At 35.9% G+C, this 11,606-nt stretch overlaps 3 protein-coding genes across 3 annotated transcripts; 2 read left to right on the top strand and 1 right to left on the bottom strand.

Moving 5' to 3' along the window:
* Positions 1 to 945: 945 nt before the first annotated feature.
* Positions 946 to 2,212, top strand: LOC105221870 (uncharacterized). Its single transcript, XM_011199004.4, has 2 exons — positions 946 to 1,100; positions 1,167 to 2,212. The coding sequence occupies exons 1-2, from the start codon at positions 1,041 to 1,043 to the stop codon at positions 2,052 to 2,054; spliced, it is 948 nt and encodes a 315-aa protein (XP_011197306.3). The 5' UTR covers positions 946 to 1,040; the 3' UTR covers positions 2,055 to 2,212.
* A 1,383-nt stretch (positions 2,213 to 3,595) lies between these two features.
* LOC105221863 (general odorant-binding protein 69a) lies at positions 3,596 to 4,271 on the top strand. Its single transcript, XM_011198996.4, has 2 exons — positions 3,596 to 3,716; positions 3,796 to 4,271. The coding sequence occupies exons 1-2, from the start codon at positions 3,654 to 3,656 to the stop codon at positions 4,147 to 4,149; spliced, it is 417 nt and encodes a 138-aa protein (XP_011197298.2). The 5' UTR covers positions 3,596 to 3,653; the 3' UTR covers positions 4,150 to 4,271.
* Positions 4,272 to 4,294: 23 nt separating this feature from the next.
* On the bottom strand, positions 4,295 to 5,018 carry LOC105221861 (general odorant-binding protein 56d). Its single transcript, XM_011198995.4, has 2 exons — positions 4,778 to 5,018; positions 4,295 to 4,690 (listed from the first exon to the last, which is right to left on the bottom strand). Exons 1-2 carry the CDS (start codon positions 4,835 to 4,837, stop codon positions 4,349 to 4,351), a joined length of 402 nt encoding a protein of 133 aa, XP_011197297.2. The 5' UTR covers positions 4,838 to 5,018; the 3' UTR covers positions 4,295 to 4,348.
* Between the last annotated feature and the right edge of the window lie 6,588 nt (positions 5,019 to 11,606).

Raw genomic sequence — 11,606 nt, 5'->3', positions numbered from 1 at the left:
ACTCATTTTTTGGAGAAAGCTTTTATATACATAAAGCTTTTAAATGAAAGCTCACCTCTTTTTTGTGAAAGTATGTGTACTTATATAGTTTTTGCATAAAAGCTTACCGATTTTTGTGAAGCTTATACACCTTCGAAGCTTTTACATGAAATCTTACCTCTTTTTTGTGAAATCTTAAATACCTGTAAAGCTTTTTCATGAATATTAGTTTAAAACTATTTACATAAAATACCTAAATATTTCTGCGAACAAAAATATTCACATCTTGCATTCAGAAAGCTTACGAAGTTTTTGTGGAAGCTTATATACCTGTAAAGGATTTACATGAAAGTTTATATACCTATAAAGCTTTTATATGAAAGCTCACCTATATTTTGTGAAAGCTTATTTATTTAACGCAAAAGACCTAACTGCTGCGCCAACCAAAAATAGCCATAATTTATACAAAACATGAAAGCTTTTAAAGCTTTGAAAACTTTTCGCTAAAAATATATAATGTCTTGAGTTCGGAGAAAACCATATTTCTACAGTTAACTAGCAGTGTAGAGCATTTTCTTTTTGGTCCAAACTTGCGGCCACTATCATTAAGCTCAATGGGGATAAGCTTTTACTAATTTTCTTATATAAAACTTGGTTAGTATCAAAATTTTGTGCGGTAAATACGAGTGGGGATTTCAAATACCTACTGGATTCTTTCTGAAATTCACAATTTACACGTGGGTTAAAGTGTGATATTAAACGAATGTTAACAATAGGACTATAATGACAAAATAATAGACTTAAACCGTTCCATTGAAGCGTAAAGTTATCCAAATACATAACCATAAACCAAAGTATTTAGCTATAATTATAATTACTGTAATTATAAAGAAATCAATACGATTTTGATCGCTAAATTTTATACGTAATTCGGTGCGCCTATAAAAGCTACCGACAGCTCGCCATGGTGTATATTTTTATATAAATTTTTTATAAAAACTTCAAAAGGCATAAATGCGTTTGGGGAGACTTTCCGTGAGAAATAAAGCACCGAATTTTCTATGTATTATACACTAAGCCTACTCGCTGTCTTGCTCTGCGCCACAGTGCAAACTGCAAAGGTAAGGATTGTGAGATAACTTAACACTCTCTACACAGCCGAGTAACAATATTGAGTTCATCAACAGTCACGCACCATTACGATCTCCATGAACATGTCACTAGCAATGAACGTGGAACGACGTAAAGAGCTTTTGGAGACAAACCAACGACAACTGCAGCAAGAACAAGCGCGACCCGCACTCACCGCTGCTGTACTGCGCTCGTGTATGAAAGAAACCGAACTCTCCATGGCGGAGTTGCATCGTTTTCGACTGAGTTTGCTCACTCGCGATCCTGAACTAAACACCACCGATTATACGAGTACAGAACTACCAAATTTATATGACATGGAGGAGGACGATTTAGTCTCTGAAGAAACCGAATTAGATGGTATTATTTATGAACCTCAAGCGGATATAAATGAAGTCAATAATAATGCGTTAGATTACGAAGATCCGCTGACTATCAGAAGTGATGGAAAAACTGACGAATCATTGCAATGCTTCGCCTACTGTCTCTACGAACAATTAGGTTTAATCTCGAAAGGTGTTTATATGGATGAGGAACTTTTCGGGAAGCTGTATGCTATTGTCGGGCGTGAACGCCATTTGGTGAAGGAATGCATGAATCTAAATACAAATAATAAATGTGAATCTTTATACAAAATGCATTTATGCTACGTACGTTTGAAGACACTTGAAGAGGAGGCTCGTATACGCAAAGTGCTGGAGAGTGCATATCCTGGCGAAAGGGAAGAAGCGGGAGGGGAAGAAATACCGGAAGCAGAGACTACGCAGGAAACGTACGCTGTGGAGGAAACAGAGACAACGCAGTCAACATATACTGTTGAGGAGAACGCCAAAACTGACGACTTTGCAGTCAAAAAGTTGATGAAACAGCTGAAAAAGAAGTTGAAGCTGGTGGATGCAGATGTGCAGCTCAGAGAAATGTTGCAAAATTGGATTGCGGCTTAGTTGAGAATAGTTTGAAAGCAGTAATATGGATGTAAAAAACAGCACAATGATTAGTCAGAAGGCTGTTATATATATTTATATATATTATTATATATATTTGCAATAAAATTCAGCTAATGTGTATTAGAATAAAAGCTTCGTTGATTGCACGATTTCGATTTCAATGTTCAGAAACTCAAACAAATTGTTCTTCGTTTTTCGTGTGGCTTTAAGTCTTATAGCCGTTCAGCTACTAAGTAGTTGATTCCAAAATATGAACTCTTTCAAAATTGAAATATTTTTACTAAAGTAGATCTTAGTTAACTTGGTTTTCAATGAATCGATTGTGACATTCGCCATGTGGCTTGTGGCGCCGTCCTGTTGAAAACACATATTGTCTAAGTCTATACCGTCCAATTCAGACCAAAAATAATCGGTTATCATTGAGAGGTAGCGATTCCCGTTTACAGTAACGAGCCGGTCTTGATCTTCACCGCCCCAAACCGTAATTTTTTCGGGATGCAATGATGACTTATGGAGCACAAGTGGATTTTTGTCTGACCAATAACACATTTTTTTCTTATTGAAAAACCATTCAGCCACAATGACGTCACGGGGATGACCAAGGCTTGAGAACGACATATGAGAGACTGATTTTAGTCTTCCTCATGCGGTTACAATATTCTCGACACTAAGGGTACTTTTTTGTCTCATCAGCACGGGAATACGGGAACCTGTGGATTCAAATTTATCTACTAGACGCTCAATTGTTGATCTGAAAGTACGATTATGGCAACCAAAAATTGATCGCAGCCCTCTTAAATTTGAGGCCACTGACTCCGAATTTCGGTAGTAAATTTTAATAACTTCGACTCTTTGGTGCATCATATCTATATTTCTATGATATATGGCAATAGACTGTCCCTATCGGTCTACTTTTCATAATAAGTTGCTTTCCAATTTTTCTTGATCGTTATCAATCGAAAAGGAAAGATGAATTGAGGCGATATTTACTTTTTTGTATAGAAAAGTTTACCAGATGTTTGCTTTCACCTAAAAATCTAAATTTTTATAAACGGCGGATCTTTCATCGGGTAAAGTATTGTTGAGACGTGGTTCAAGGAAGTCGTTCAGTTCGAAACTACAATAATTTTAAGACTGAAACTTCCGCGTACAACCTTCGTTAATTGAATATTCCAATATATCAGCCAACTTTTAGAATTTTAGTACACTTTAGAAGTGAGCCTCAGATTGTGCCCGCTTTAACTCGCGAAATGCTTTGCACCATTGCCCCAAATTGTTGTGTGATTCAACTCACAGCGTGTTTTTGGGAGCTACAGCTTATAATTACTCAATCAAATTCAGTTAACTGTTTAACATAAAAAATTTACATGGTTTTCTCGGAATTTTCAGGCAATTAATTTTTTCGGCTTTAAATGATAATGCTTGGTTTTAATTAAATTACCATAATAATAATTGAATAAATTAATAGCAACATTTTTCCTATAAAAACAAGGAAGGTTAAATAATTGAAATAAAGTTTTTTGGCGCTAAATTTTCCACTATTTAAAGCGCATATTTCAGCGAGAAATTTATCACTTGTATTTGAAAAGCAACACAATGAAATCCTATGGTCTATATCAACTGCTCTTTGCTGTATTCATTTGCAGTGCTATAACACAGGTAAGTCTGAAAATTTGCAGGAAAATTTGTATTAAAATTATATTAAAATTCATATTACTTCTCAAATCTCAAATCATAGCTCCACGCAGCCGATGATAAAGCTGCTCGTGAAGCATGTATCGCGGAGGCCAAGCTAACGGCCACCGATGCCAATCAAGTTAGAGTCGCTGCTGTCATTAGTAAACTTATTCAAAACGATTCCGAGGCGCTGAAATGTTTCCAGCTTTGCTACTACAAACAACTTGGTCTCATCGACGCTGCTGGCAAAACGAATGCGGCTAAAACACTCGAATACATGTCGCAGGTTAGCGGCATTACGGATACATCTAAGTTAGCTGCTGCACTGGGTACATGCGAGTCGGTCAAAGGCAGTAGCGGATGTGACAGGCTATATCAATTTGAAAAGTGCGCTTTGGCCAAATTGGGTGTTTGAAGTTATTATTGATAAAGCAGCAAGCATTGTTTCAAAAATGTATTATGAAGTGAAATGATTTCGTGAAAACTGTTTCAGTAGCTAAATAAATCCTAGAATTATGACCAACAATTGAGAGTTTGAAATTTGTGTTGTATTGAATGCATTTATTTTAAATATTCTTAAGCTTCGTTTACAATATTGTATTGAGAATAAAGATTCAAATCAAGCCAACGTGCTCTTGCCGATAGCACTTATATATCTGAAAGGCGGTATCACACTCGTTGGCACCCTTCAAGCCATTACATTTGGCTAGCGTATTTTTTGGTGGACTATTACCAACCGCCGGCGTCATTACCTTATGGATAGCTGCTTCATTTGGCACGCCATTTTCTAGAATTCCTTTCTTGTTCTGTAGACATTTTAGAAAACATTTCGCTTTATCATCGACCGCGTTGAAATCACCCTTCTTCAAAGCATCCAACTGCGCGGCGCTTGCTCCAGACTCTTTCAAGCAATCCTCGTAGAACTGGTGGGCTTGGGTTGACTTATTGGACTTTAACTGAGAAATTAGTAATGAAAGGAAAGGAGTTTTGTTTACATAATAATATTTTGTTCTGTTGATGTATACGTCTGTGCTTCCTCTTACCTGATGAGCCGCGACAGCGCTGAGTGAAATTAAAGCGACTAGCAAAATATACGATTTCATTTCCTCTAGGTTCTAGTGGACTATGGTGATTATTTTAGGGTTTTCAGCAGACAAGAAAAGCTTGCTCTAGTTTTCAGCTTACAACTGTTGCACTTTATATAGACTGTTTGGAAATGTTTCTATAGTGCACCGGCATTATGTATAGAATTTACGTGAATAAAGTTGTATTTTCTCAAGAAAATTTTCGTTTTATTTTGATTGCTGACAAGTGTCATTTGAGCACTTAAATTAAGCTAATTGTCCCATATAAATTAAAATAATGAGTTCGAGAATATTTGCCTATATACTTATTTGTATTACGTTCTGTACTCACCGGGACTATTGTGAATGCAATTGATTAATCTGATTTAATGACAAAGTTAACGTTTTTGTTAAAAATACATTAAATTCAATTCCAAATATATTAACGTTTAATGATAGGAAAATAATCAGTATTCGTATGTCTACGAAAAGGTGAATATAACATTGTTTACTAACTAATTATACTGTCGAGACTTAAAATTACCTTAGCAAGGTTGAAAAACCTTTCGAACTTGGATAAAATGATACCGATACATACATATATATTCTGTAAAAACAGATCAATTGAAAAGTCCTCGGCCTCACACACAGCTCGCGCTATCAAAATTAAATCAGTATGATATTTAGTTAGCACTAACCTTTAAAAATCATAAAATTTCACAGCTGTCGGATTATTAGTTTGTGAATTTTATCATTTTGAGTAAAGCTACTTTCGTTATTGTGAAATAATGGGTAAAAGAGATTTTCGTGTTGAAAAATATTGGGTTTTGAAGGGAAAAAATAGGTTGAAGTAAAAACTTAACTTCATGGCGAGTTTCCACATACAAGTCTACCAAATATTTTGGCTGACCGTTAAGTGAAGTTGTTACAGATAGCAGGCACTCTAGAGACATCAACTGAACGTTTGTCATTCACGAATATTTGTCGCGCGAGCTCACTTTTGACCAAAACAACGACGGGTTGATGATTCGGAGCCGTGTTTAGAGATGTTTAAATGTCCATTATTTCACTCCGAAGACCATCGACAGCCAGCCGAGTGGACTGCACACGATAAACCCGCTCCAAACCGGGGAAAAACGCAATAATCTAACGCCAACAACACACGGTGTGTCGTCTTATGTTTCACGTCTATATATGTCTATATTTAGCGACTCGTTAAATTCGAGAAATGGAACAGTCAAATGGCCGCCAGATCATCAGATCATGCGATTTAACTTCTCTGGATTATTTTCTCAGAGAGGATTGTTATATCAAAGATTTGATCCAATGAACCAGCAACGCTCGAGGAGATCGAAGACAAGCGCACTATACACAAAATTTCAGCGCTTAATTTTAAAAATTTTAGTGGTCTGATGGGTAATATATTAGCTATTATGTGTCTAATGTCCTATGCATACCTTATCGATAATATTACTGCCAAGTCAACCTGATTAACTGACATTTGTTAAGCGCTAACAAGCTGAGGTTTAGGGAATGATTTGGAACGATATCACTCAATACTGGGACATATCGTTTCATAAATGATATATAAAGATATAGTAGATGGCGTGATTGTATCCAAGTTTGCCGCATTATTCTTGAAAAAATATGGTTATGTGGAACAAAGTCATCTGAAGACACGAAAATCGTAAAATTTTGTATATCATGCACACTAAGCCCAATCCCATATTATATTCAGCATTATATGACAATATTTATATACAAGTAGCTATTTCGCGCATTTTGGACCAGCAAACTTCAGACACATCGGGAGTACTATTTGTGCTAAGTTTTATATTAACAATCTGTTCATGGCTGAGCTATCTTTTGTAAAGGCGCATTATTTTTTTAATTGAAAACCTCATTTAACCCTTAGTCATCTATTGAATATTTCCACAGTTCCATTAGAATACTTTTTCAATAACTAACTGTTTACGAATTCAAATATGAATATGCATGATATGTACATATGTATATATTGTACTATTTATACAGCTGCTTGTTATTAAAATGGTACAAAATTCAATGAAATGACACAAATCAGACATATTTGGGTGAACGAGTATATTCTGGTTGTGAGCTATATGCAAATGTTTAGCACTGACGCAGACTTAATTTCGAATTAATCTTACTTCATATTGTATCAATCATTTAGTTAGCCAAGCAAAATGAGGCATGTTTGTTGCTTTTCAGTCACCACTCATCTACATACTTAATTAGCAATCGATATGCAAATTGAATAGGTTTTTATGGGCATTTATTTCTGCTGTCCACTTCAAATTGATAAACATACATACACATATGCATATGTATGTAGCTGTAGAGTAGAGGGATAGTGAATTTATTTTTACGATCATTTCTCTAAGTAGCTGCGATGCCATCAATTTTTATGCGTTCGTCGTTGTTTAATAATGATTTAATTGCGCGATTAATGTGCGATAAGCAAGAACAATGTATAAATGACAATAAATAAAACTGCTTAGTCATAGCGTATAATATAGGGAAGCAGAACAGATTAGTACTGCATATATGTACATATCTTGCTTCAGTGAATAGAATATTGGTCAATTGAAAAACTAGTTTATAAACATATAACCAGATCTTGCGCAATCAACAACAGAACGTCTACAGATGTTCAACCGCACTTAGTATCTTACAAACGTCACGTCTCCGTAAAACTTGAATAATGCGCTTCGTAAAAAATATGGAAATCCCGCATTGTCTTGGACTCAATTAATTGGTTAATTAAATAATTATTAGAACTTTACTAATTACTTTATTCATATTACAATAAAGTGCAACAATGATGTGCAGATTTTAGTCTCGTCAACTTACAGAAAAAAAAAACTGTTAGTACTTTAAGCTGTTATTGTCTCATCAAAATAGTTGTGAAGCGTTATTAGCTGAATATTACATTCAAATCACTTCTAAAAACTTCCACACTCCGTTCCGAATATTATCTCTCTTCAAACTGTAAACAAATTGAATTTAAATTTTAGAGAAAGTCTGTCTTATTCTTGGGAGCTTGACAAAACTCTCTTAAAACTAGATTTTAACATGATGATCGCAGCTATGACGAAGGTAACACAAGGTTAGGTTAGCTGATCAAAGATCTCACTCGGAGTACTACATGTAGTCCTTCGTGAAGCCGTAGAAAGGAAGAACTTCTGTATTCGAACTTATAAATTAGCGAAACGCTTAGCAGCCGATAAAAATGTGCACAAGCGTTTAATTTTCACTCCCGCCAGTGAGCTGTCTGAAGTTATACGCTCACAAGTCCTGACCTCCCAAACGCGTGATAGTCAAAAAGGAAAAACCGAGTTGTTTCCACCTCATCTTCTTCCATACAGCTGCTGCAGATGGTGCCTGGTGGGATTCTCTACCCTACAGCATGGGCAATGGCCCATGCCCCACAACTAGAAAAAGGTTAGCCTTACTGAGGGCAAAGAGATCACTAGATCTTTTACAATCTATCTTGGGCCAAAAGGTTTTAGCGACGGCGCATGTACCGATGGTGGCTCAGCGTTGGCCAAGCTTCCGCGAAACCCAGTAATCTAGTAGTAGAACACAAGAGGATACGGGGGCGCCGACCCTCTCCTATGCTATCGACAGCGGTTCTAGGGTGCCTTTCCTAGCTAGCTCATTAGCCTTCTAATTTCCTGCGTTTCCGTTGTGGCCCGAAACCCATACCAGTTTTATCCTAAAAACACTCGATCCTATTGATAGCGTGGTTAAGTACTCTTCGACCAACACTGAACGCACTGTTAATGGGTTCAAGGTTAGTATCGCCGCTCAGTTGTCTGAGTGAATGGTTACTTCTCTGAAGAAGGCTGCTCTCAGGAGTAATTTGTCTACCGCTACCTTAATGGCTGCAATCCTCTGCTGGGAAGACACTGCAATAGTCAGAAAGTCTGAAGCTAGATTTGATGATAGAGAGCTCCTGACAGTAAAATCATCCGCCATCCTTCGCCCCTGACCATACTGCTATAATGGATTAAAGGATCTGTGTTATTAAAGTTCATGATCTAATGGTCCGCAGCTTGGTACATATGTAGATGGCGCTGCTAGAATTAAAGCCATATGATTTTTAGTCAACCCCAATTTTAAAAAGACGCGTATAGAAGTTCGACAGCTTTCGAATTATTAGTTTGTGAATTATATCATCTAGAGTGAAGTAACATTCGTTACTGTGAAAAAAAATAATAAAAAGGAATTTCGCCCGTTAAAATATTGCTTTTTGGGGGAAAAATACTTTTAAGGCCAAGATTTAATTAATCAATATTAACTGGATCTTTTTTCTGAGAAATCAACAGTTGAAAAGGTATTTGTTAAATTTGTACGAGGACCGAAGGCGATAATCGTACCAAAAGAGGTTGTTACCGGCCAAAACATCAAAAAAATTCCACAAAATAATTTTAGCTGACCGTAAAGGGAAGTTGTTCGACGTAGGTGGCAGTCTAAAGATATCAAATGAACCTGTAAATCATAGCATTTACTAATATTTGGGTATGAGAAAGCTCTGTGCTAAGTTTGTGTCTCGCGACCTCACTTTTGACCAAAACCAATGATGAGTTAATGATTTGAAGTAGTGTTTGGAGGTGTTCAAGCAGAACGAACTTCAATTTTTACGTCGATATATGACAATTGATGAAACATAACTCTATCATTTCAGTCCGAAGTCTAATCGATGGTCAGCCGAGTGAACTGAATACAAGGAACCCGCTCCAATGCGGCGAAAAATGCAACAGTCGGCTGGCCAGGTTATGGTGTCTGTATTTTGGGAATCGCATGGCCTAGTTCTTATTGGCTACCTTGCAGAAGAAAAGACTATCAGCAGTGACCATTATATATTTCTTGGACTTTTTGAAGGACAAAATCGCCGAGAAAGAAAGTAGTGTTTCACAAAGGCAATGTACAGTGTCACAAATCAGTGACCACGATGGCAAAAATCCATGAATTCGGTTTCGAATTGCTCTAGATGATCTTATGCCTTTACTTTTTTGTAGATAAACATAAGCTAGTTTGAATACTAACCTAAACTACGAATATATATGAATAAGCGTATATACAATGTCATATGTGATGACAACGCTTTTATGGGGTACCCTTCGATTTCCCCTGCAAGCAAAAGCGGAAGCTGACTCAGAGACGTTGTTGCAATTTCATGCAAAACTTAACGAGTATTTAATGATACCGCAGGGAATTAAGTAGAGTAAAATGCATAAAATGCATACAAAATCAGAAAAAGAGAAATAGAGCTGCAGCAAAAACTCATACTCGCATGCATTTTAAGACAATTAACTTTTTGTGAGGTTTTTTCTTATATGCATAATATATTTCTTAAACCGCTTTAAAGTGAATAAATTTGTTGCTTTTTATTTAAAAATGTTAATTTTTCAGCGGAATCGTCAAAAAAACAAGCAAAGCGAATTAATAATCGTTATTTTGATTTTTATTTCAAATAGACTTTGAACCTTTTCTCACCTCTGTTTTCTAGCGCGTTTCGGCTTCAATGCTTGGCACACGGTTTAAGTCGTTTTATTGCCAATTACGTTGACCGCTTTAGAGCAGCGGGCACAGGTAGACACGGGTAAACAATGGCAATAGATAAAAGTTTGCTTAAAGAAAAAAGGGGGATTGTCATGTTCTGCTATAAGCTGATATGTTTTTTTCTTTTCACCAACTCAAAGACATATATCATACACAGACACATATTCGACAATTGTACTGGCTAGAAAAACTTCTTAGAAAAAAAGCGCGGAAGGCAACAAATAAAACATTTGAATTAAGTGAAGTCGAGAAGATTGATTTCAATTGTGCTCAGGCCTGCTATAAAAAATGATAAAAGGCAATAATTAATAAAAAAATTGACAGTGATGCTTTACGCCGAGTTGGCACTTTTTCTTGGACGATTATTTGCCGGTTTTAGCGCAATGCCTAGATGGTGATAGAAATGTGCGGAATAGATAAAGTAAAAACTCAAGTTATACAAATGTAAAACAAAATAAAATGTATATAGAAAGCATAAACACGTGTCAAAACTATCTCGTACAATTATCTGCCTTCAACTGCATGTATGTATGTAGATTACGTATGTAAATGAAAAGAAAACAACGATTTAATGGATCACTTAACCTTAATGGAAAAGTACTGATACTTTTGAATCTGAAATATTGTATATTGATTTTGCAGACTAAAACGAAATATAAAATTAAAATAAAATGTCACTATTATTTTCTCTCGGGCCTAAGTTTATTGAAAATAATTAAAATTTTGAAAATAGGAAAAATTAAATATTATTCGAACTATTTTTGTTGAATCATTCAGTTGCGAGAAAAAATGTATCCAACTGTTTTTAAAGAAGGCCTTTTTAGCCTGTATGTATATATTTTCTACTAAAACCTAATACATTTCTTTGTAATAAATCAGTATGGGTATTCACAATGTGAACCAAAAGTACTTAAGTATTCTAGTTTGAGTGAGTTAAGGGTGCCCGTCAATAGATTTTAATAACGAAACTCATATAACGGGTGATTTTTTTGAGGTTAGGATTTTCATGCATTAGTATTTGACAGATCACGTGGGATTTCAGACATGGTGTCAAAGAGAAAGATGCTCAGTATGCTTTGACATTTCATCATGAATAGACTTACTAACGAGCAACGCTTGCAAATCATTGAATTTTATTACCAAAATCAGTGTTCGGTTCGAAATGTGTTTCGCGCGCGTGTTTTGTTCAGCGATGAGGCTCATTTCTGGTTGAATGGCT

The sequence above is a fragment of the Bactrocera dorsalis genome, chromosome 3 (genome assembly GCF_023373825.1).
Source record: "Bactrocera dorsalis isolate Fly_Bdor chromosome 3, ASM2337382v1, whole genome shotgun sequence".
Lineage (NCBI taxonomy): Eukaryota > Metazoa > Arthropoda > Insecta > Diptera > Tephritidae > Bactrocera > Bactrocera dorsalis.
This window is presented reverse-complemented; position numbering and strand designations above follow the sequence as displayed.